At 39.7% G+C, this 26,888-nt stretch overlaps 1 protein-coding gene across 4 annotated transcripts in view; it reads left to right on the top strand.

The window, feature by feature from the left end:
* Window positions 1-8,196: 8,196 nt before the first annotated feature.
* Window positions 8,197-26,888, top strand: part of GPLD1 (glycosylphosphatidylinositol specific phospholipase D1) — a 41,144-nt gene continuing 22,452 nt past the window's right edge. For all 4 annotated transcript variants that reach the window (XM_073331876.1, XM_073331877.1, XM_073331878.1 and 1 more), the window contains exons 1-11: window positions 8,197-8,396; window positions 12,102-12,157; window positions 15,245-15,323; window positions 17,306-17,403; window positions 20,188-20,298; window positions 20,610-20,658; window positions 21,429-21,483; window positions 22,542-22,649; window positions 23,875-23,902; window positions 23,998-24,137; window positions 24,934-24,999. In XM_073331876.1, coding sequence (XP_073187977.1) covers window positions 8,279-8,396; window positions 12,102-12,157; window positions 15,245-15,323; window positions 17,306-17,403; window positions 20,188-20,298; window positions 20,610-20,658; window positions 21,429-21,483; window positions 22,542-22,649; window positions 23,875-23,902; window positions 23,998-24,137; window positions 24,934-24,999 — 908 coding nt within the window. In that variant the 5' untranslated portion in view covers window positions 8,197-8,278. The remainder of the gene's footprint in view (window positions 8,397-12,101; window positions 12,158-15,244; window positions 15,324-17,305; window positions 17,404-20,187; window positions 20,299-20,609; window positions 20,659-21,428; window positions 21,484-22,541; window positions 22,650-23,874; window positions 23,903-23,997; window positions 24,138-24,933; window positions 25,000-26,888) is intronic.

Below are 26,888 nucleotides of genomic sequence, written 5' to 3' on the forward strand. Positions count from 1 at the left end.
CGAAAGCTCATGCTCAAATAAATTGGTTAGTCTCTAAGGTGCCACAAGTACTCCTGTTCTCTTGTCTTGCTTAGGACACTCCTCCAAGTACATCCCAGAATGACGTTCCATTTTTTGGGTTTTTTTTTTTTTTTTTTTTGCAGCAGCGTTACACTATTGACTCATATTTAGCTTGTGGTCCACTATGACGCCCAGACCCGTTTCCTCAGTACTCCTTCCTAGGCAGTCACTTCCCATTTTGTATGTGTGCAACTGATTGATTGTTCCTTCCTAAATGGAGTACTTTGCATTTGTCCTTATTGAATTTCATCCTATTTACTTCAGACCGTTTCTCCAGTTTGTCCAGATCATTTTGAATTTTAACCCTATTTTCCAAAGCACTTGCAACCCCTCCCAGCTTAGTATCGTCCACAAACTTTATAAGTGTACTCTCTATGCCATTATCTAAATCACTGATGAAGATATTGAACAGAAACTTATCCATAACTGATCCCTACAGGACCCCATTTGTTATGCCCTTCCAGCATGACTGTGAACCACTGATAACTACTCTCTGGGAGTGGTTTTCCAACCAGTTATGCACCCATCTTATTGTAGCTCCATCTAGGTTGCATTTCCCTAGTTTATGAGAAGGTCATGCGACACAATATCAAAAACTTTAGTAAAGTCAAGATCTACTAGGATAACCACTTCCCCCCACATCCACAAGGCTTGTTACCCTGTCAAAGAAAGCTATCAGGTTTGTCTGACACAGTTTGTTCTTGACAAATCCATGCTGACTGTTACTTATCACCTTATTTTCTTCTAGGTGTTTGAAAACTGATTGCTTAATTATTTGCTCCATTATCTTTCTGGGTACATAAATTAAGCTGACTGGTCTGTAATTCCCAGGGTTGTCCTTATTCCCTTTCTATAGATTGGCACTATAATTGCCCCTTTCTAGTCTTCTGGAATCTCTCCTATCTTCCATGACTTTTCAAAGATAATTGCTAATGGCTCAGATATCTTCTCAGGAAGCTCCTTGAGTATTCTAGGAATCATTTCATCAGGCCCTGGTGACTTGAAGACATCTAATTTGTCTAAGTAATTTTTAACTTGTTGCTTCCTCATTTTCACTGGTATTCACTATGTTAGATGTCCAATCACCACCAACTTTCTTGGTGAAAACCGAAACAAAGAAGTCATTAAGCACATCTTCCATTTTCACATTTTCTGTTATTGTTTTTCCCCCTCATTGAGTAACGGGCCTACTCTGTCCTTGGTCTTCCTCTTGTTCCTAATGTATTTCTAGAATGTTTTATTGTTACCCTTTATGTCTCTAGGCTAGTTTGATCTTATTTTGTGCCTTGGCCTTTCTAATTTTGTCCCTACATACTTGTGTTATTTGTTTATATTCATCCTTTGTAATTTGACCGAGTTTCCACTTTTTGTGGGACTCTTTCTTGATTTTTAGATCATTGAAGATCTCCTGGTTAAGACAGGGTGGTCTCTTGCCATACTGCATATCTTTCCTACGCAGTGGGATAGTTTGTTCTTGCGCCCTTAATAATGTCTCTTTGAAAAACTGCCAACTGTCTTCTCATGGGATCTTACCTACAACTCCCTGAGTTTGCTAAAATCTGTCGTCTTGAAATCCATTATCTTTATTTTGCTGTTCTCCCTCCTACCACTCTTTAGAATCATGAACTCTATCATTTCATGTATCAGAGGAGTAGCCGTGTTAATCTGTATCCACAAAAACCACGAGGAGTCTAGTGGCACCTTAAAGGCTAACAGATTTATTTGGGCATAAGCTTTCGTGGGTAAAACCATTGGTACCACTGCTCTCTGTTGGAATTAGCTACATCAGATAGCAGTTTTTAGCAAAGTAGGACCTGTCAGGGCTACAGGTAGCACATTCCTACAGATAGCAGTTTCTTACACCATAGGGTGTGTGAAACTGCTATCTGTAAGAATTTGCTACCCATGGGAGAGGTAGTGAATTGTTACTATTAGCAGTTATTGATACATATGGTTGTTCTTATGTGCTGACTTGTCCTAATTTGCTAAAACTTGACAGTGGTGTGGGATGGAAGCATAAAGTGTTCCGCTTCCAAACGACCCAGGCTGGATTCATTGTAGTGGGATGCGGGACATGTGGAGGATAATTTAAAATCTTAATTTCTTTAGGATTCACCTTCAATATACTTATATGCTGGTGCGATCTTTGACTATTAATCAACTCAGCATGCAGGCACAGGCAGCAAGTCACTTGTCCTGTGGTCTTGACTGAGAAAGGTTTCTGATCAAAGGGAGCATAGGATCCAGCAAGCTCCTGGGGTAATATTTCATTGGAGATGAAAGGGCTTATTCAGAAATAGATTTTGAAATCTGTAGAGTGAAGATGAGCCAGATGGGCTTGTCACCATGCTGCTATATTGTGTTCTCTGGGGGCTGGTAGAAAGGAGAGAGAAGTATTATGGATTTCCTCTTTCCCTTACTGAGGACCGTCTATGCTCACCTGAAATTTTTCCTGGCAGAAGCAGTTCCTATCTGTTTATTACAGTGTCAAAATATGGCTGCCATCACTCAGAGGCATTAGTGGTGGTAGAGGTTAGAAGAGGGCCAAAAAGTCCTTTTCCCTCCCCCAAACACTCCCATACATGTAGAAGCCATAATGTTGCGGCTGCCTAAATACCCTGATGGCAAACGGGTAGGGGCAGAAGGCACTGCCAGCTATAGTGAGCACCCCCGAGGAGCCATGCCCTTTGTGGACTGTATGCTGCTACACCTATTCTATACTGGTGAGGACAAGCCTCACTCCGCAGTACTCCTGGTGGCCCAGGGCTTCCCCTGGCTTCCACCAGCACAAACACTGTTCCTACCACCATTGCTTGGAGATGCGCTACCTTGTCTTCCTCCACCCCATTGCTCAAGCTTTAGAGTCATAACTGAGCCTGCAGTTGGTAAAGTGCACATGATCTCTAGAAAACATGACATAGGATGATTATAACTGTTGCTACTGATGATCTCAAACTCAGACAAACCTTAGTGGGGAGGCAAAGAGTTCTATTGGAAAAACTGACATGGGGTTTTTGGTGATGTGAATAGCTCTTTAGAGATTCAGGCTTCTCCCATGAACAAATGAGCCAGAGAAGCAGCCTAGCAAAATAAACAAACCTACCCTGCTATTTACATTAGGATGATAATTGATACTGAATCCTGCAGCTGACAGAATGTGATATCAAAAAGTATCACACAGAAAAAATATTTCACTGCAGTGTTTTCCACAGAATTTGAGATTAGGGTGTGTGTTCAGAAATACAGGGGGAAGGGTGAGAAGTGATGAGGTGTGAGACTGTTAGGGCAAAGGTGGGCTGTATGGCACCATAGTAAAAACTGAAAAATGTTTCACGATCATTTTATTAGATTTAACTCACGTTTTTAAATCATCATACAAATTAAAGTTGGCTTTCCAAGCCAACTATGAAGCACTATATCTACATCTTTCTTGTTGTAATTTTGCACAACTCTTAATTAACTTCTCGAATGCAGTGCATTCGTTTTTGGTGGCTGCTCATGTGTCAGATACTTCCAGTCCTTCATGATATGCTCATGATCAGGCAGAAGGCGACTTCTTTCAGGACACAAAATTCTATTCAATGAGGAAAAAGAACGCTCAACTGTAGCTGTTGTGACTGGAAGCAGAAATTGATGAATTCCTACTTCTTTCATCCCAGGAAACCTAGCACAAAAATTGGATCGAACAATAGTGATGATAAAAAAGAAGTTGAAATCAAATCTACATTCGTTCATCATATGATATTCCACTCTGTGTTCAAATTCTCTATTCAGTCCTGATCACATGGTAGCCCCATTGCTGGTAGTGCCTCACTCCACTCAATGGTTGGTGTTTTTAAGACAGGCATCTGTAAAACCTACGTAGAGGTTGATGGAATCCAAAAGTTGTTGTAGAGATGTAAGAATCAAGTCAGTGTACTTTACTTTTTCAGCTGGCTTAACAAACACTTCTTGTCTTCTTCTTTTAAGGAGTTAATATAAGTGTCCTAATTAGTCAACTGCTGAACTGAAGTCTTTGCTTCTTCCAGTATGTTTTCAATTGATATCTCTCTGATTGAGCCAAGTGTAGCTTCCATTGCTGGACAGAGATCTATTCCTGTTGTAGCAGATGCCTCGATGGTTGACCCAAGTGGTTTTAACAGTAGACTTACAAGAGAGAATGGTGATTGTGTTCTCTGAACTTAGTAGCAAAAGTAGTCCACCAGCCTCACTACTTAGATCCATCCCATCTTGGTAGCTACTTTCCAAAGCCAATAATAATGGTTACAGTAATTTTAAGACAACAGCCAAGGATCGTTCATGAGAAAGCCAGTGGATTTTCCCAGGTTGAACTAATCTGAACTTCTGTCCCAATATATCTTCTATATTTTCCAAGACATTCAGTCCTTTTAGACTCTTGCTGAAAAAGAGTATAATGAAGACATTAAATTTATAGCTTTTAAAATGCCTTTTGAAGATTGTGCAGCTTGTATTAGTGCTAGTTGGAGTAGATGGCCTCAGTAGTGTGTATTGGAGAGATCAGAGTTACACTATTTCTCTGAGCAAAGCTTGTACTCCACTGTGTCTTCCAGAGAAGTTTGCAGCTCCATCAAATACACATGCAGCCATCTGTTTCGGGTTCAACTGACAAGCATTTAACTCTTCTAAGATGTGGGTTGTCAGAGATGCAGCTGAAGTGTCTTCTATAACTGAACATTTAGAAATTCATCTATTGATCTACCACTGATACCAAGATAATGTAGACAGTGACTTAATACTTGACACCCATTTGCATTGGTGCATTCATCAGCCATGTATGCACATTTTCTGAATGCGGTGAGAGAGTTCTTCACTTTTTTAACTGCTGAATCTTTCACTGTTGCACTGCATGCTTCGAACCAGTCAGCTGAGTTTCTTGCAGAAAGATAGCAAGCATTTGCTGGTCTTGGTCGGAACCAGTGTCCAACTTCCGGATTAACAAATGACAATGCACTTAACTTTGGCCTCCAGTCCGTAGTGTGTGGTATCTCTTGCTTAAAGAGAAAGCATGATGTGACAGCCATGTTTGTTCGCATAAACTGTGTTAAGTATCAGAGAGGTAGCTGTGTTAGTCTGGATCTGTAAAAGCAGCAAAGAGTCTTGTGGCACCTTATAGACTAACAGACATATTGGAGCATAAGCTTTCATCCACTTCGTCGGATGCATGTAGTGGAAATTTCCAGAGGCAGGTATAAATATGCAAGCAACTGTGTTGTGTCTCCAGCATTCTTAACAGTCTCATTAAGTACTTCTAAAATTGGCTTTGACAATGACTGGCTTATAAGGCTTTCTGCACGTTGATGCAGTCCAGAGGATTGGTGTTTTTCAGCCTTTTCACATAGTTTGTCTGCATTGGCTTTGCTGATCAGTCGGCAAAAGCTCCTCCACTTTTACTATATAAATCATGGTATGCTCACGTCTTGAATAGTGTGTGCAGTCCTGGTCACCCCATCTCAAAAAAGATACATTGGAGTTGGAAAAGGTACAGAGAAGGGCAACTAAAATGATTAGGTGTATAGAACAGTTTCCATATGAGGAGAGATTTAAAAAGACTGGGGGACTTCCCAGCTTGGAAAAGAGACTGTTGGGGTAGGGGAAGGGGGAGGGAGGGGAAGTCTATAAAATCTTGACTGGTGTGGAGAAAGTGAAAAGCTCCCTCACATAACACAAGAACTAGGGGTCACTCAATGACATTAATAGGCAGCAGATTTAAAACCAAGCTCTGAGAGCCTCTGTTTTCCCAAAGCTGGGAGTGGACAACAGGGAATGGATCACTCAATAATTGCCCTGTTCTGTTAATTCCCTTTGAAGCACCTGGCATTGGCCACTGTCAGAAGTACTGGGCTAGATGAACCATTGGTCTGACCCAATATGGCCATTCTTATGTTCTTATGTAAAAATTAATTATAATATAATAAAAATGTTTAGTACAGAAACTCCCAAAACACCAGCCAAAATTGATCGCTCGGGCAACACAGCTCTGTCTGCTGGATACCTAGGCAGAGTAGGTGAGTTCATGTAAATACAGTCTGGTCCTGAAGCCTTCCCCCCAACCCTGGCTCCTCATTAGCTGTCAGGGAAGAGCTCATTCAGACCTTGCTTACAAATCATAATTTTAAATTATAAGGTTGGCCAACATTGCCAAAATGAATGTGCCAACAATCAGAAAAAACAACAGCTGTATGAGGAAGCTAGTCTTTGTTCATGCTTTTCAAACCTATTATACTTTTTCAGGTACAAGTATTTGATCATACATTGTATATGCTTTTAATGTGTATATTAATGTTTCAGTTTCAATTCAAATTTCCAACCAATGACAAAATTGGCAACACTGTTGTAATTAGTTGAGTAGTTTGACTAACTATAAGGTCCGGGTGAAGGGCAGTGGCTTCAGAAGATGTTACTAATCATGCTCCGTTTGTGTGAACATGCAAAAAAGCCCTTCTGATCAAATAAAAAGGCCCCTCTGCCTGGCCACCCTATTTTTTTGGCCAAACACTGGTGTCTCAGTCCAGTGGTGTAACTGTTGCCCGCTCTGCCCCTTCCTGTGCTGGGGTTTTACCCTCTGCCTCCCTCTGGCAGTGCCTCACCGCGGGCTTAACTCTATCTTCTCCCTCCCCATCCCTGATTTTGCCTTCAGCCCCTATCCTAACCCTGCTTCCAGCTGCTTGACCCTTCTGACCAGTCAATTTTTGGAGGGGGGTTGTGTGTGACCAGGGGTCAATTTACCCCCTTTTAGACTCTGTAAAAAGCAGTCAGCAGAATCTTATGGCTAATAAGGGCAGGGTGAAAGGAAGTGGCTTCAGTAGATGATACTGAGCATGCTCAGTTTGTGTGAGCATGCTCACTACACCCTAAATAGCACATTCCTACAAATAGCAGTTTTCTACACTACATCTGTGCTGTTCCCAAAAGTACTGGAATGTCCTGCCATCTGGGAAAATGTGAGCAGCCACTCTAGTAGCTATTCTGCACTAGCTGTCCATGTGGACAGTCATATTCTGCACTGCAAGTGCCTTTTTGTGGTTTAGGTTAGTCCACTTCCAATAGCAATAGCTAGTCTAGGCTTTTGCCCTCGGTAGACAAGCCTTAACTCTTCAAAAAAAAACAAAACAAAGCTGAGAGTTTCACTTATATGACCTGACTCCAGGAGCTGGGGCTTTACAAAAAAAACAAATCAAATATTGTGATGCTGGCAATGGTGGCAACGTTCCTCTACCCCCAGGGTCCACATGAGTTTGATGCTGCTGGAGCAGAGATCTTGGCTTAAGGCTTTGCAAAATGTTACACCAAAACCTCCAATTAGTGCCCCAATGCCACAGAACTGCATGGATTTAACTTGCAATGTTTTGCATTGTCCTGTTGAACACTTGGGAGTAAAGTTAAGCATTCATATAAGTCACTGCAAGATCTGGCCCCAAGTGACTTTTTCTTAGGTTTGCGGCTTTGCGACAGATTTTAAAATGGGACCAACTTTGCTCAAAGGCCTGTAAAACTTTTGATAAGCCTGAGCCCCAGTCCTACTGGACTCCACACAGGCACCAGAAACTGAAAAAAAACCAGCAAACACTCTTACAAGCTGTATTACAAGAGCCCACTCAACTCTTAGTGGAAAACAACCTAAACACCAGTTTTACAAACTTCACTGGGTTATGGGACCTAAACCACAGTTGTTGGTGGGAGGAGGGGTAATAAGTTCTGTGGTTACTCACCTCAAGCCTCATGAAACTTGTAAAACTGGTATTTATGTTGATTTCAGCTAAAAAATACCACTTTGTAATATTGTGTTGGTCTTCTATAAAATTTGATGTAGCGGCACAAGACAGCCATATGCCATACTACAAATATTTTTGAATGACCCTTTTTATTTTACAATGATATCTCTATTTAAAATACAGAAGTGCAGACGGTCAAGGAATAGAAGTTACCCTCCCATCGCTCTAGAAATGCCACAGATTTCAGAAGGGAAACATCCTGTAGGACAGATTTCTTTTGCCTTTGGTTATAAGATACATTCACTCTGACGTAAAAGATAAATGCTGATAATGATTAACATCAAACTGGAAAATGGGGGCATTTCAAATAACCTGACAGTTTAGCCTCTGTGTCAGTGACATGCTTGAAAGGAGAGAAATATACTGTAACCTAGATTTCAAAGGTCACAGTAATACTGTCTCAAGCATTTTTAAAGCTATGATTTATGTGCCAGTATATTAGCAATATGGATGGTTTCAAGGTTTGGTCTGTTCTGCTGATTATAGTTTACAGCCTGTGCCAAAGATGTATGCTGTGCGGTATTTCAACACATATTGAAATAGGTAAGGTACATACAAAATATGCATTTTAGCATAATATTTTAAATTGCTTGCAAAGGGAAATGAATACAGGATTGGATAGAAAATTGGATCACTGGAAAGTGAAGGACAGTGATCATGCAAATTCCATCTTTCTTAGACTAAATAGCAGATATGAATGTCTGAGTATATATCCTGTCTGGAGCTTGTGCTGTAGCACTAGTTTGCCTGTTTATTTTTATGTTAGGTGTTTAAATCAATGTGAATTCTTCTATCTTCTAAAATGTGTGCGTCATGAAATTGGAATGTTTGTATTCGTGTCTATGGATCTTATACAAAAATGGTCTGGTTTTCAGAAAGAAGAGAAGAATAGCCTAATGCTTAACTTCACCAATACTATCATCTTTCTGATCACTGAATATGGGATATTTAAATTAGAAGTGATTTTCTAGGAAATAATTTATGGCTTATCTATATTTCTAAATGTTCTTTGTTGCTACATGGGTGTCTTAATTATCTCAGCTTTCTCCTTTCGAATTGTTTTTAATAATATTGTACATTTTCAAAGCATTATATATTAACTTCTTTGTAAAATAGGTAGTGAAGTATGATGCTGAATTTGTCATATAAGATTAAAAGTGCCAAAGTCTCTGTTGTACTTTTATTTCTGGTAGGTAGATATCCCGTTAAGCTAATGCCAAATAACATTATGCAACACAGAAGCAAGGAGAGATGGGGCAAACTGGGGTGGAGGGCAGGGGAAGAGGAATCAGAAATATTTTTGTTTGAATTTTGAAATAAATTCATTTTATTATTGCTTTCTGTAAATATTCTACCAAATGAGTTTACTGCAAGAATATTAATGGAAACAGTGAATTTTAAGTGAATGTTGCAGAGTGTTCACTCACAACAAATTTTTAATTCATAATTGGTGAGTACTTGCACCAGAAATCGTGACTCTTAGTATTCATCTTAACCAAATAGGGAATAAAAACATAGCATGTGGCCTTTGGCCAATCAAACTTCTCAAATGTCAAATATTGAATATTTGCAACTGTTAACAAGTTAGAGTAAGATTATGCACAGAATTTATTCAGGGCCAGGTTGGGCCCTCTTCTTGTGAGTAGTACTGTAGGCCTGGATTCTGCAAAGACATATGCAGATGCTTAACTTTGTACACCGTGAGTAGTCCCATTGAAATTAATAGGACAACTCCATAGTGCATAAAGTTAAGTAGGTGCATACGTCTTTGTAGGATTTAGGCTTAAGGTGCTTACTGTGAATAAGGGTGGCAGAATCTGGTCCTCTGTCAGTAACTTGAAATAACACAAATGAGATAATTCCAAACTGCTTGCAGAAAATTCAGAGACAAAATTGACAGATTTATTCCAAATTTAATCTGTTCATTCTAATCAAGGACAAAATTGATATATTTTCCAAATTAAAAAAGGCTACATTTATTTAATCCAGTGGTTCCCAAACTTGTTCCGCCGCTTGTGCAGGGAAAGCCCCTGGCGGGCCAGGCCAGTTTGTTTACTTGCCATGTCCGCAGATTCGGCTGATCGTGACTCCCAGTGGCCGCGGTTCACTGCTCCAGGCCAATGGGGGCTGCTGGAAGCGGCAGCCAGTACGTCCCTTGGCCTGTGCTGCTTCCAGCAGCCCCCATTGGCCTGGAGCAGCGAATCGCAGCCACTGGGAACCAAGATCAGCCAAACCTGCGGATGCGGCAGGTAAACAAACCGGCCCAGCCCACCAGGGGCTTTCTCTGCCCAAGCGGCAGAACAAGTTTGGGAACCACTGATTTAACCTATTGATCATGATTACCTGAATAATGTTCCTTATAATTTGCTATTGGGTCACAATTTTTAACCATATTTTAGTTATTTGTCTGAAAATACCACTCGTTGGACTCTACTTGCTATGGCCATACAAAAAGATTTGAATGGACAAACATATACATCTGAGTGGAGCTCCATTGAAGTCCATTCCTGAGGCTCTACCATTTTAAAGATCTGTCTGCGTAGATCAACTTGCAGAATCAATATATTTGATTAATATTGTGTATGGAGGAATAGAGGAAATAAATTGCCAATCCAAGAATTCTAGGCACTGGAAATTATATCCCTTCTCTGTTTAAAAAGTTCTGTATAGAACTAAGAAGTTGGAAAGGCCTATTAAATCATCTTGTCTATTCCCTTGCTGATGTGGGATTGTTCCTTAAATTGTCTGTGCGTGCTTTGTATAATATAATTTTAAATGGTCCAAGTTACATTAATAGTCAAAATGAAACCAGTATTGATAGCAAGAATTGAATAGCTGCTGGGTTTGCAGTTTAACCCAATCCTTTTACAGAGAGAATATGTGTAAATAAATTGTCTCCAGGGACTGTCACATTAACACAAGTCAAATGTAATCAAAGTTTGAACAATATTTCACTTTAAAAGAGTGATCGTTCCCCTCTATTCGACATTGGTGAGGCCTCATCTGGAGTACTGTGTCCAGTTTTGGGCCCCACACTTCAAGAAGGATGTGGATAAATTGGAGAGAGTCCAGCGAAGGGCAACAAAAATGATTAGGGGTCTGGAACACATGAGTTATGAGGAGAGGCTGAGGGAGCTGGGATTGTTTAGCCTGCAGAAGAGAAGAATGAGGGGGGATTTGATAGCTGCTTTCAACTACCTGAAAGGGGGTTCCAAAGAGGATGGCTCTAGACTGTTCTCAGTGGTAGCAGATGACAGAACGAGGAGTAATGGTCTCAAGTTGCAGTGGGGGAGGTTTAGATTGGATATTAGGAAAAACTTTTTCACTAAGAGGGTGGTGAAACACTGGAATGCGTTACATAGGGAGGTGGTAGAATCTCCTTCCTTAGAGGTTTTTAAGGTCAGGCTTGACAAAGCCCTGGCTGGGATGATTTAACTGGGAATTGGTCCTGCTTCGAGCAGGGGGTTGGACTAGATGACCTTCTGGGGTCCCTTCCAACCCTGATATTCTATGATTCTATGTCCATTTATTTTATTCTGTAGTGTGAAGCTTGTCTAGTAAGTACTGCTTGGCAATATGCATGCCTAACCGATCAATGAGTAAACACTGTTTTTACTTTGCTGACTGCAGATTTTTGTTTTTCATGCATGGTAAAAATTAATCAAGTAGTTAAACATTAACAATGGGTCACAGGTTATATCTGATTCAATACCTTAGGGGAACAAAGAAACTTAAATGCTATGTCTATAATAAGAATTAATTAAAATTACAAGGCTACTTGGAATATGAGTTTGAAAGTAATTCTATCTAGTGGTACCTAGAATTTTGTGGAACATGCTCATTCACACAGCTCAGATACAGTATTTCATTTCTTAATTGTGATAGTCTGGGCTAGGATGTAAGGAGACCCTTTGTTGTGTTACAGTACTAGGCTGGCCAATGCAGCTTGTGATTTCTCTGAATGGGAGAGTCAAGGAGAACAAGGTCTCAGTCTGTGTCCAAAAGCATCAAAGAAACATCATCTTTGCATTTATTAAAACCGAGTGACATCTATTTGCTATGAGGAGAGAACATGTCATTTACCACATGGGAATTGTCAAGAGGAGTGATGTGCTGTACGCCAATGTCACTTGTGTTATAAGTACTCTTAAATTCATTCTAGCACCTACATTTTGACAGTACTTCTAACTAAAGATGGGCCTAGCCACAGTACTTTTAAGTCAGTTTTTAATATTATATGTTTTTCAGCACATCGAGCTCTGGAATTTTTCAGTAAACATGAAGGGAATGTTAACTATAGAAAGGTAAGGAAGCATATTACTGCTTAATTGCATATATGTTGTGACAATTTCCTCTGCCCTCTTTTTGTCTATTTGTCAATCTTCAGACAGTGAATTCTTCAGATTCACGCCTTTTCTGTGTGGAAAGTGCTTTGCCTATGCTGCATGCAACCAGAAATAAATACATAATAACTACCATTAGGTATATACTGTGTAGTTGTACAGAATTTTTTCTACTTGTATTCTTACCAACTATCTTAAATTAATTTGCATTCCTCTTGAGGTAGATGTCTGGAGGAATTAATCAATGACTCTTGGAATGGAGATTTAACAACAAAAACAAGTAACAAACAAGAGTCAAGTTTGTGTTTCATCAGCCACATGTAATATCACTTCAGATGACAGAAAAGGTTTGTGTAATTAGAGCCCACTTCTACAATCTTACCAGAGCCAGAAAAGCACTTTAAGCATATGCTTCTCTTTAAGTATGTCTGAGTAATTGCATTGAATGTGTGCATACAAACTTGTATATACAGTAAAAGCTTTGTTATCTCGCATGTTGGGGAAATGGGGGTGCTGGTAAATCAAAAATTCCAGTTAACTAAGAGTTATACTTACCAATGGAATATCAATTTTCAAAGAATTAGAATACAATAAAATGAATAAAGTAGAAAATAGTAAACAGGTACTTACCAATCGTGCAGTAGTACTGCACTGCAGAGTGGTTGGTTTCTTGAAGCACTTAGGTGTATTCAGGTACAGTTTTCTATACAGTAGGTTATCTTAAGACACTACATATCACTATGGCCAGCACATGGCATACGCCCAGATCACTAAAAATACACTTAATACTGAAACTGTACTGAACATAATTTTATCTTTCTTTGATGATTCAGAAGGCACTTCAGGATCTTGCAGTGCCTTGGGGTCAGCATTATCAACATCAATTATCATTGTATATGTAGAAGGTGTAGGAGATTGGGCTGAATCTGTAATGACCCTATGACACACTCTGGAAGCTGCTTTTTTTTAATGGTTTCAGAGTAGCAGCCGTGTTAGTCTGTATCCACAAAAAGAAAAGGAGTACTTGTGGCACCTTAGAGACTAACAAATTTATTTGAGCGTAAGCTTTCGTGAGCTAGAGCTCACTTCCTCGGATTCATGCAGTGGAAAATACAGTGGGGAGATTTTATATACACAGAGAACATGAAACAATGGGTGTTACCATACACACTGTATCGAGAGTTATCAGGTAAGGTGAGCTATTACCAGAAGGAGAGGAAAAAAACCTTTTGTAGGGATAATCAAGGTGGGCCATTTCCAGCAGTTGACAAGAACGTGTGAGGGAGGGGAGGGGGGGAGAAATAAACATGGGGAAATAGTTTTACTTTGTGTAATGACACATCCACTCCCAGTCTTTATTCAAGCCTAATGTAAGGGTGTCCACTTTGCAAATTAATTCCAAATTCAGCAGTCTCTCGTTGGAGTCTTTTTTTGAAGTTTTTTTGTTGAAGAATTGCAACTTTTAGGTCTGTAATCAAGTGACCAAAGAGATTGAAGTGTTCTCCGACTGGTTTTTGAATGATATCAGCTTGCTTACTTATCTTCTGCCTCTTTTGCATAAAAGTAGAGTGCAGAATGTGCAATTGCATAACTTCCTGGGCAGTACACTAGTCCCAGTTACTAGACTGAAGATTTGTATTGGGAGATACCAGTAATGCTGGTTAATAGAGCTTTCTGGTTGCTAAAAGTGCTGGATAACACAGTTTTTACTGTAGTGTGTTTAAAGTGCTTTTGGTATCCTTCAATGCAATATAAATTTTATTATTTATATTTAGGCCTGTCAAGCGATTAAAAAAATTAATCGTGCAATTAATTGCATGGTTAAACAATAATAGAATACCATTTATTTAAATATTTTTGGATGTTTTCTACATTTTCAAATATATTGATTTCAGTTACAACACAGAATACAAAGTGTACAGTGCTTGCTTTATATTTATTTTTATTACAAATATTTGCACTGTAAAAAAACAGAACCACAAAAAAGAAAATCAACCTGCTGGTGGCATCTGACTCAGATGATGAAAATGAACATATGTTGGTGCGCGCTGCTTTGGATCGTTATGGAGCAAAACCCATCATCAGCATGGACACATGTCCCCTGGAATGGTGATGGAAGCATGAAGTGACATATGAATCTTTAGTGCATCTGGCACATAAATATCTTGCGATGCTGGCTACAACAGTGCCATGCAAATGCTTGTTCTCACTTTCAGATGACATTGTAAACAAGAAGAGGCAGCATTATCGCCTGCAAATTGTAACCAAACTTGTTTTTCTGAGTGATTGGCTGAACAAGAAGTGGGACTTGCAAGTTCTAAAGTTTTACATTGTATTTGTTTTTGAGTGCAGTTATGTAACAAAAAAATTCTACATCTGTAAGTTGCACTTTCACAATGAAGAGATTGCACTACAGTACTTTTATGAGGTGAATTGAAAAATACTGTTTCTTTTATCATTTTTACAGTGCAAATATTTGTAATCAAAAATACAAATATAAAGTGAGCACTGTACATGTTGTATTCTGTGTTGTAATAGAAATCAATATATTTGAAAATGTAGAAAAACATCCAAAATATTTAATAAATTTCCATTGGTATTCTATTGTTTAACAGTGCGATTAATCGTGATTAATATTTTTAAGCGCAATTAATTTTTTTGAGTTAGTCGTGTGAGTTAACTGTGATTAATCGACAGTCCTATTTATATTATTTGGTGTTTTCTCAGAGTACTGGTTTTACTTAAGTGTCCGTCCAATATTTTATTTTTTGTTATATAATGTAAATATTTTTGTTTCTTGTTTTGTGTGTTTGTTTTTGAAATCACTACAATATAAACTAGTTAGTTTAGACTCTCTTTTTTTTCTGCCCCATCTCTAATCTTGCAAACTGAAGTAATGTATTTGACTATTAGTTTTACTTTGGCAATATCTTGCTGAAGTGTAAATGTTGTCTTTGACTCATTGCACCTTAAATATTCAGAATAACCTTTTTCTGTTGTCGTTAATTGTATTCTGATTTCTTGTTCCCTCATCCTTTCCTCTCACAGTTGTTACTAAACCACCAGGATGCATTTCAGGCTGGGAGCCTTTATCCTGATGCCTTTTATCCTGTTATCTGCAGGAATGGTAAGAAGAGGGTTTATTATAGTGGAGCTGTAGTTAAGGATAAGAACAATTTCTGTTTAAAGATACTCTTCTAAATGCTCTAAAATCTGCATGGTTCCTCGGATTGCTTTGAAATTTCGTGGCTTCCTGGAGCTCTGGGTAGGGATAGTAATCCACATTTGGGGTTATTTGAGCAAGGGGTTCCTGAGACACAATCCTCTGAAAGAATCAGCTCTTAAGGTTCATAGATTCTACTAGCTTTTTGGGCATGCCTGGCTTCTAAAGTTCTACTGGCATAATGGGACACAAAAGGGAGGGTGAGCTGGAAATGGTGGCAGAGGTGGGGGGAGAGGCACTGTAGCGAGGCGCACACTGGGCCTCTCTGGTTTTGGCCCCCTGTTGCCCTCTCTAATCAGTCAGGAACACCTCGCTTGATGCAACACCAGTGTTCTTTATTTACAGTTGTTTTCCCGCCACTGCTTTCCACCTATGTATGGGTTTCGCAGCCAACTTTGCCAAGTGCAGGCCTGGCCAGCAACAGACCAGAAAGCTCCCAGTTCCCTCTGTGCCTGGTCTTTTTCTTCCCTCCTTCCTCTGGCTTCCTCCCAGCCTTAATAACCCTGGCTAATGAGGCTGGCAGGTGCTGCCCATTACCAGGCAGACACAGGGCTATCCAGCCAGCTCCAATCCATTACCCTTGATTGGGGTTGCAGTGGCAGGGGCTGATTAAGTGCTTCTCACTCAGCACCCTGTCACAGACACATGTCAGTTTGCTCTTAAGTTAGGTCTACACATTACTTCAGTAAAACTTACGTTGCTCAGGAGAGGGTGAATAATCCACACCCCTGAGCAACATAAGTTATACTGACCTAAGCAGCAGAGTGGACAGTGCTATGCCAGCTGGAGAGCTTCTCCTGCTGACGTAGCTGCCACCTCTCACAGAGGCGGAGTTAAGCCGACAGGAGAGCTTTGTCCCATTGACTTGGAGTGTCTTCACCAGAAGTGCTACAGTGGCACAGCTGCAGTGTAGACATAGCTTATCTCATGACTGTTTGGGGGCCTATTTGAAATCAATTTGAATCTTAATCCTTTTTTTTTGGAGAACAAAAGTCCATATAAAAAAATTACTACTACAACTGGCATGATTGGTACCAATAGCTACATCTTCCCATGCTTCCAATTCATCTCCCCTTAAAAGTGTAAGGAAAATAGTCGGCAGTGAAATCATCCAGGAGACCCTGTCGATTTTGTTAGCATTTATACAAAAAAATCATGTTCTTTTCATCCATCTTCTTTCCGGATTCTAGAAAATCTATTTGCTCTCTTCCTCCCCCAGTACAAGAGCTGCACTTGGATAGAATTCAAAGTTACGCTACTAGGCACTGTAAAATGAACTCCCAGAGCATTACATAGGCACATAGAATTTGCTCTCCTGGCTCACTATCAGGTGAGACCAGATCTGAATTGTCCAAGTCCAAGCGAGGCCAGAGATTGATACTTCAGACAAAGACCTAATCTCCCCACACAAACTGATAATATACCTAATCAGTTTTGCAACTGATGACACAGTTGATGTACCGTTTCCTTCCAGACCCCTGTGGAAGTCAGCTCATGCCCTGAAGCATGGGATTTTGATTTGCCTGGATTCCCCACTAGCTTGTATTACCATAAAATCGAGTGCATTCATTTGGCCACCAGCCGCTCTCTTCACTCTGCTAGACTTCTCCCCTTAAGGTGTAATATCCTTTTCTATATCTCACTTACTCACAATCCATGAGGACAGAGCGGGGTTTGGAATAAGGCTTCCACATGTTTCCATCAAAAATACGGCTGGTAAATGTAGTATCTGTTTTGACAATATAAAATATGCACAAATGCTTTTCAGTGATTCTTGGTACAATAAAACGTTTCAAAAGTAACATTCTTTCAGTGTGCAATTGAGCAGAAATCCAACATGTGGAGCAGTTCAAATCAAGGTATAATTTTGTCTTTTGATGTTGCAGGAATATTCCATCATGTTTCTGAAGACACTCACTGGGCACCATTTCTCAACACTAGTATCCATTACATCAGGAAGAAGTATCCTCAGCCTTGGGAGGAGGTAGGAAAACCCCTTGAATTTGCATGGGCTTCTTTAAAGCCTCTACCAACCATCTTTTTCACCTAAACAATACTGCCAACTTCAAGAGATCAAAAATCATGAGTTGGACCCTACAAAATCACAAGATTAAAAAAAAATTATGTTTTTTAGGTCGGTCTCTTGATATTTGAACTCCCCTGCCGATCACCAGGGTGTGTGCATGTGACAATTAGTGTTGCCCACTTTCCGACATGTACTAGATAAAGTGGTTTGGGCCCCTCACATCTGCTTTTCACCTCTCACCCCCACATCTGCTTTTCTCCTGCCCAGCAATTAATCCTGTTCCCCAATCCCCCATCAGTTCTGTCATCACCACCCCATCAGTTCACCCTCCCAGCACTCACCCCCACCTGCTCAGAACCCACCATCAATACAGCCCCATCAGCCCTCCAGCTGCCTCCAGGTGATGGTTCAGCTCTCCCAGCCTCACCTCTGCTCCTTTTAGGATTCTTTGCCCTCCCCAGGCCTGGCGAGGCTGCAATGGGGTACCTTCTCCCACTTCCCAGGCTGTCAGTCAGAGCCCAGTTGCCCGGGGCTGACAGCGATTTCAAAGTAAAATTAAGTCTCACTCATGATCTTGAGATAGAACTCTCAGATACCAGTGTGATTGGGGTCCCAGTGGGGGCCAGCTGAGGTCACTCAATTAGGGTGAACTGAAAAGAATGCAGCAGATAATCCCCAAAGTTGGGGGATATTTTTAATAATTAGATTTACCAAACCAGCATAAAACAGCTTCTTTATGATGACCTGACTGGTTGCCCAGATACCAACAACACAGTTCCCTTAAAGTAACCCAGTCTCAGGCCTCCATCCAGGTACCTAAGTCAAATATGATGAAGATCTCTGAAAATCTTATTTCATCATATAAAAGAAAAGGTTCTACCAATCCCAAAGGATCAGAAACATTACCTCCAAGTTAATGAATATTCCAGATCTTACCCAAATACACGCTACAGCCAATTCTTATTCACTAAACTAAAATTTATTTAAAAAGAAAAGGGAGCGAGTATGGTTAAAAGATCAATATACATAGACATGAGTTCAATTCTTGAGGTTCAGATACATAGCAGAGATGGTGAGCTTTGTAGTTGCAAAGAGTTCCTTTAAAATTTAGCTCATTGGTTATAGTCCAATGTCATATCATATTCAGGGTGTACCATCTTAACTGGGATCTCATCTTGCAACTCAAACTTCCCTGGATGAAGCTTAAGCAGATCTGAGATAAAAAGGATCAGGACCCAAGGAACTTTTATATAATTTCAGGTCTTCTTTGACAAGTTGGAGCCCCTTGGGGAGCAACAGGTAATCAGGTCTTTGAAGTGGGTCCATCATCAGTACTTAGCTATACGAATTAACATAAAACAATCCCCTGTTCCTCCACCATTCACCAATGATTTGCTATACATTTCAAAGAGGGATGAATACAGAGCTATCCCATGTTTACACTTCATTTAAATGCTAGGATGTTCTTTTGATCTTTGAATTATCAGAATATGGCATAGACAGGTACTGTTTGTTACATTGTTGACCACTGCCCATACATATGTAAATACACAAAACCACAAACATTATCTCCCCACATGTCTTTAAGGGTTGAATTTGAGTCATTTATTTTGCAGGATGTTTAACCCTTTCTGGCCATGGGTCACATTCAGGGTTGTTGTTTTTTTCCAGCCACAGCTGGATCATATCCTTGGGGGTCATATCCTAGCTCCTGCCCCCTGGAGAGTTTACCAGTTTTGTAAAATGTTGCCAGTCTTTGCTCAGGAGAATCCAGTAATTGCAATAGCAATTCAAGGCATTTTATAGATCAGCTCTGAAGTGCATTCCCAAACCTCCCAGGTTTAGGAATGCAAAGAGCTTGCACAGAGGCTGCCTGCATTTTCCCTGGCTCTGAACAGTACTATTCATGTGGATTATTTAACTTTCATGAGCTGTAAAGTTGTTGAGAGGAAAAATGTATCAGTTCCATATTTTAAAAAAATCTCTAAAAGTGATCGTGGTTTAGGGAAGACCACCGACTCTTGAAGAAACTCAACCAACACTGCTGAGGAATGAGTTCACAAATAACTTCTCTACTTTTTGCCTATGAAAGCTTGAAATAAATTTCTAATTAGACACAAGGTGGGACTTCATATCATATTGTATTAGAAGTGGATATGTCTATTCCTAAGTGACAAAGGAATTCCTCTGAAATTATTCAGTGCTTTATTCTTCTACCTTTATGTTGAGTAGTGCTTGCCCAGGTACTCCACTGCCTTGTCCATGAGACTACTAGCATAAGTATGGTTAAGTGGGCTCAGTCTTGAAGGATGTCGTCATGCTGAATATTCTGTCCCTGTTCCAGCATAGCACTGATATGCCTAACTCAAAGCAGATGAGTAGGCCTACTGACATCAGTAAAGTCAAGCATGTAACTCTGTAGACTTGGACCTAATGCAGTACTTAATGTTAGGAATATAACTAAATGCCTTGCAGGATCAGGAACAAAGACCCAGATCTTTGAACGTATTTAGGCTACTAACTTCCAATGAAATCAGTGGGAGTTAGGCACCTAAATACCTTTGAGGTTCTGGGCCAGAGTTCTCGGCACCTTGCAATATAGAGCCCTTAGTGAGAAATGGTTGCTGAATTGTATATTTATTTAATGCACTGAGCAGATGAAATGCTAATAACTTTTTTTAAAGATAGTGGGGCTGTAGTAAAGTGATTGGACATTACTACGTACATATTATTGTTGTTTAGGCTACAGAGAAACTGGTGGCTTTCCTGTTTGGAATTGCCTCACATATGGTGGCAGATGTGAGCTGGCATAGCTTGGGCATTGATCAAGGATTTCTAAGGACCATGGGAGAAGTAAGTGTACATCATTTTTGTTAGTTAATCATATCTGTAGATATTGGTATTGGTAACTTGTATTTACAAATAGGCTTTTAACCCCGGGGGGAAAATCTAGGTCTCTGACCTTGGAAAGACTTATGTGCACATGCTTAACTTCACACACTGATATAAAAAACATTTTTCAGGACAAAGTTGGCTAAATTTTGGGCGTATCAACTTTAGTGTCACTTTACTTGTCCTTTTCTGTTTGTACTGAAGGATGAGCAAAATTGGCTTATTGTAATTGGTTTTATACATGAAATATTCTTTTTTTAATTTTTCCCCAGATTGATTTTCATGGCTCATACTCAGATGCTCATCGTACTGGTGATTTTGGTAATTTTTATTTTGACTGATATGAACCAATGAGGTCCCAGTCCCTCTGTGAATACCAATCTAGTGCATAGTCAAATTGTGGGGATGATTCTGCCCCCTGTATGCTGATCTGATGGTGTACAGGAATCAGAAATGAGCCACAAGGACCCTGTCCTGTCTCCTTTCCACCATCCCGCAAGCCCTGGTGTAGGACCCATGTGGATGGTGGCTGGAAATAGGAAGGGTGAATGCCAAACTGTTCAGCATTATGTAGATTCTGGGCTGCAATGCAGGTGTTGTTGTAAATTAAGGTAGTGCCACTTCTCCCTCCCCATCCCTGCCTATGTCATTTTGGCTCCCTTTGGCAACAGATTCTGGATGGCCAGATTCTGCATAAAATCACCTTTGCCCTCCCACCCTGGGGCTGCAGCTGCTGTGCATCTCTCAGAAGACATGCTGCAGAACCTGGCCATTCCTACTTAAAGCCAAAATGTGAGCAGGAGAACTTCAAAGTTAAACTGAGTCACTGCTCTGAGTTTAAATATGATAATGCTTTTATCATGTTCTGGAAATGCAGAATGCTTATCCTCACTCTTCCTTGCAAGTATACCAGCAACATATTCCAAGTCAGAAATATTTACATACCTAAAATGGAACTCTACCGTATTAACACACACAGGAGCCACATGGAGTACTGCCAACGCCCAGTGACAGACACCATTTTAAAAAAGAAATTGAGGTTGTGTGCTAATATAGTAAAACTGATTTTTTTCCCCTCTCTCTAAATGTAGGAGGTGACGTATTAAGCCAATTTGAGCTTGATTTTAGTTACCTGAAAGCAGCCTGGTAAGAGCAATGTGCTTAAGCTGTCAATGTTTTGAAGAAATACTCTCATTAATTTTTGCTGCACGCATAACACATAGTGTAGATGATAATTTCAGGATGTTCTAATAAAGTAATATTTATTTGTATTATTGTAGCACCAAGAGGCCCCAACTAAGATCAGAAAGTCATTGTGCTAGGCACAGTACACACACAGGGTAAGAGAGAGTCCCTGCCCTGAAGAGCAGACAACGGGGAGGGAGAAAGGAAGTAGCAGTATCCCCATTTTACACATGAGAAAACTGACACACAGAGATGAGGATATTCACACTGGTCACGCAGGAAACCAACAACTACAAAAATTAGTTTTAAAAATTGTTTGCTGGAAAGTCCCAGCCGTTCTTTATATAACTCAATGGCAATATCTTTATATGGGATACCTCTGTTTAGTTTAGCTATGTTTTGGTGTTTTTATGCAAATTCTTACTAGTTTTTTTTAGAAATAAAGATGTGTGGTTGTCAGTATTTAAATATTTTTCATTGTGTAATGAATTATAAAGTAGTCCCTATTGGTTATTTTATGTCCCATAAATTGAACATCACTAAGAGAAGATTTGAAATTAACATCAAATGGACACTTGCTTCAATTAAACCTCGACATTGCGAATCAAGAGTAATACATCAACATCAGGTGCATTTTAAAACAGTTTTAGACATTTTCTTGTAACTTACAATTTTCAGGTACAGTATTCTTATTTAACAATTACATTGAAACATTGATTATGTCTTATTTTGTGTGACATAGGGTGAAGTTCATCCCAGTGCAGAAGGTCCTTGTCACTGTTTAAGCCCTGTCATAGGTCTGTGCTAAAGGTGGGGTAGGAACAATTGTGCTAGCTCTGAATAGGCTGATCTTAGCAGGGCGAGGGATAGGCTGGGGACAGGACAGAGGAGAGGACACAGTCCAAGACTAGGCAGATCTACTAGCCAAGAATCCCATGGAGGGAGTTATATAAAATGAATCGTGTTTTATTGGGTTAAATGGGAAATATTAGTTATAACACCTCAGTATTGTTTTTTAGGTATGTACCAGTCAAAGACCTGCTAGCTATCTATAAGGAATATTATGGCCAAGAAGTAATAACCGAAGGCACAATTATTGACTGTACTTACCTGCAGTTTCTCGAATTGTAAGTCACTGAGTTGTGAACTTCTTATTTCACAAAACATATGGGGAAAAATTATAATAACTCTCATAGTAAATCACTGAACCTGCATCTCTATGTTAGAGATTAACCAAACTCAAACTTCTCTCTCAGACACCCTTGAACTTTGGGGAAATTTGGAATGAAGGTTTGGATCTGTATCTAAGTTTCACAGTTGTTACATTTTATAAATGAATATGACGTATATGATGAATACAATAGTTAGGCTGTATGTCTTAACAACATAAACCGGCCTGTGTTGCGAGGTAACAGCAATGTTTTGAAGCATGGCCATGTTGTGGCACTTCAGCAGTAAAACTGATCTTCAATGACGAGTGCAATATAGATGTGTAGCTATAGCTAGCTCTCTTGCCCACAGACATTTACACCAATGCAGACACTTCCAGAATACTACAGGTCTGAAGGATAGGAAGTGAAGTTGTTCCTCTTAGTTAAGAGAACCTGAAATGCGGTAATGACTACTTTAGAATATTTTGAGTCTCCTACCTATGTTCATTAATTCAATTATTTACTAATTGGCTATGTCTACGTTACCCAACAGTGGCGGCTACATATAGGGTATATGTAGCTACATGCCACAGTGAAAAGCAAGCTGCATCCACGATGCCGTGTGTAGCTGCATGTGTCAGTGAAAGGCTCTGGCAGTGGAGAAAGGCTTCAGCAGCTCTCCCACTGCCAGAGACTTTCGCTGCAACAAGTAAAGGCTCTGGCAGGAAAAGGCAGTCGGGAAAGAATGAGCCTTCTGCTGCTGAGCCACTGCCCACTCCCCACTGCCTCCCTCCACCATTGGGGAGGCAATGCTTTGGCAAGTAGAGAGCCATGTGTACGTGGGTATCTACCCACAGGCTTCAGGTATGTCTTTACTTTATTGGCCTAAGGAGTGCCTCACATTCTACACTGCTATTTATACCTGCGCTGCAGGGAGTGTAGGTGTACCTGTCGTTGTGCTGAGTTGCAGAGCAGTGTAGAAAGCACAAATATTAAGAAATACCATCAAGATCACAATCTCTGATGTCACAGATCTTATGATGATATAGTAACAAACAAAGAAATCTCTCAAAGTTACCATCCTTAAAGTTGGATAAATACTGGGTTATTATATAGGGGTCCACAAAGGCTTTGAAATGGGGGTATTTTCATATTATTTGTTAATGAAACACATGTATCTGAAGATTATTTATTTTTGCAGGCATGGAGAAATGCTTGCTGTTGCCAAGGTAACTTATTTTTTTTTCTTGTTAACAACTAGGTACCTATTAATGTTAAGATACACTGAACCATTTCACTAATTATACTGTGTTTTGTTTCATAGCTTTTCCCATCGTATGCTAGCAAATCTCCATTTTTGGTGGAGAGGTTCCATGAGTATTTCCTTGGAGGACTGGATGACATGGCATTCTGGTCAAATAATATTTTTCAGCTAGCAAGCCACATGTTAGAAAATGGGACCAGGTGAGATGTTGTTTTATGTGTTAGGATGCACCTCTTATGAGACTACAGTAAAGTCAGATAATTTACCTTTGCTGTATTCAAGTTATGAAGTCTGTTTACTTGTTCTCAAGGAAGCAGGCCCAGTTCCAGAATTGGAGCCTAAAACTGAAGAACTTACTTAATTAGAATTCAATGAGACTTAGGGCCCAATCCAACTCCCAGTGAAATCAGAAGATTCTCGTTGAGTTCAGAGAGAGTTAAAATGAACCCTAATTGTCTAAGAGTTGCAAGTTCAGGCTCGTATTTAGCTGGTATTATTTTCATCGAAAACTTTATCACTATAATACCACTTACACAAATATTTCACCTTTGCCCAGATAGGTTCACAATCCTTCCTGTGGAGAGCAGATCTCAGACAATTATACTGTTTGTCTAGATGAATAATGTTACTGCATGAAAAATTGGAAAAAGCAAATCCTATAATCTGTTGTGTTACATGCTTGAAAAATGTCACTTTAATTAAAAACACTTTACCTTACTAGGATTAGCCGGTTATTAGTGCCAAAGTTGTTAAGTTGTTAAGTTGTTACATAATCACACATGAATTCTTATGGATTCTAAATAATTCATCAACAACTTAAAAAAATACAAAAGGAATTTCTAAGGAATATAACAATGCCCTAATTTTGAATAAGCAGGGGCTATTGAGGGAGATGACCTCACTTCCCAGAGGAGGAATCTCTATGGATGAAAGTTCTATTTAGTTTAACTTCCATTAGAATATATAAAAAACTGTGTGTTTTCAATATTTCTTCAGTGGCTGCTTCATACCTGAGAACCCTCTATTTATAGAGTGCAATGGGGAGCACAAGAACAGCAACATGTAAGTATAATCCTGAAAGCTACAAAGATTTACCTCTGAAAGAAGATACGTCCATTTGTGTGGAAATCCAATTACATGGGTAACCTATCAAGGTCCCTCACTTCTCCTTTTTGGAAAAACTCTACTCCAGGGGAGAAATTTCTTCATGTATGAAGAGAGATACTTGTTTGATCTTTCCTTTGGGTGAAACTTAGGCCCTCCCCAACCCAAATAAATTTGCTTTGTATAGGGAAACTTTGTAAGAGATGGGAAGGGCTTCATCTTGTTGCCAGTGGATAGGGTATGGAGTAAGCACTCTGCCTCTCGGGACTGCTGTTCCAGCACCTGGATTGGAGTAGGAGTGCAACATCTGCACACCCACGCATGAGGTCTGGTGGCTCACTGGCAATACACCTGTCTCTCACACAGCTAACATCAAAAAGCCCTACTATGTTGGTCTACGTGCATATGGAGTCCAGCTCTGTAGGACACAGGGTGTGTAGTCACCTGCACATCCATTCCACAGCTAACTTCCTGCTTGTGTTGTGTATGGCCTCTGTACTACTGGTGAATTCTCATTGAACTGAAACTGCAATGAGTCAAACCTAAGAACATCAGAGACACGGGAGTTAGTCAAACTTTGATCATAAGAATTCAGATCATTCCACTAAAATCTACACTCTAAGGGGTATATTTTTATTCCAAGAATTCATAATTAATCCTGGGAATTACATTCAGGATAAATAACATATTTAGTTTAGATAACAAAAAGATTCAGAGTTTTCTCAGCCTGTATATCTGAAGCTTTCGTATGTAATTCAGTTCAGTTTGCATCTAACTGGTACCGAGGCAATGGAGTGGGGCGGGGCAGCATAGAGAAATGGGTCACAGAGAGCTAACATGTAGGGGGGGGTGAGAGAGAAAAAGCAAATTGATAGAGATGGAGAAGAGAATCAGCAAATAGAAGTAGCGAGAGAAAGAGAGAAAGCAAGATGGCAGAGGAGTAGGAGTTTCCTCTGAGGGCTGTGTTTCCCATTTGTACCTAAACCTCTTCACCCTCACTAGTAAACAAACAACTAATGCCCCATGCACAAACTGAAAAAGACTGGGGATTTTTGCTTGACAGGTAGATATGGGTATAAATCTCACATTTTGGGGAAGCCTGGAGGTGTGAGAGCTGCGCTACCTTTATCTTACCACTTTGTTATTTTGGATTTCAAGTTAGAAGAGATTAGCTTTTTATTTTATTTTATTTCCCCCTGTCTGCTTCCAGTGTTAGTCAGGGGAGACAATTAAATCTTCTGTAACCCTAACTTGCATTCCTTGCAACTCAAATGACTTCAACAGAGTATAAATTGGAGCAGGATTTGGTCTAATGTGTGTATGGCAATGGATTTACTAGCCTGAGGAAAGGCAAGTAGAGTATTTTAGAAATATACTCTAGTAATAACTTTCACAAATCATTTATTTGCTTGTCTGTGTATTACTGCTATCAAGATCACTAATAACTCATAAAAGAATTTGCATGCTTCTGGCTTTAAAAGAAAAGAATTTCAATACCCAGGTTCAAGTGACTAGTGTACAATATCTCAATTCAAATCCATTTGTAGACAACATGGTTTGAATGTTGTTCTTACACATTTATAGTGAACCAGTAAAAATAATACTGATGATGAGGGGAAAACACCTAATGATGCTGATGTAATAGGTAATATCCAAGGACTAGATTCTCAGCTGGTGTTAACTGGCATCGTTCTACTAACATCAATAGAGTTAAACTGATGTAACTCAGTAGTGAACCTGGTTCTAAGATCTTTTTACTATAAATATTGGGTAAACGGCCACCTGAATGGCATATGGCATGATCTTCAGCTTTTCTCATTCTATAATCATGGCATAAAATCTTCAGT

The sequence above is a fragment of the Lepidochelys kempii genome, chromosome 2 (genome assembly GCF_965140265.1).
Source record: "Lepidochelys kempii isolate rLepKem1 chromosome 2, rLepKem1.hap2, whole genome shotgun sequence".
Taxonomy (NCBI): Eukaryota; Metazoa; Chordata; order Testudines; family Cheloniidae; genus Lepidochelys; species Lepidochelys kempii.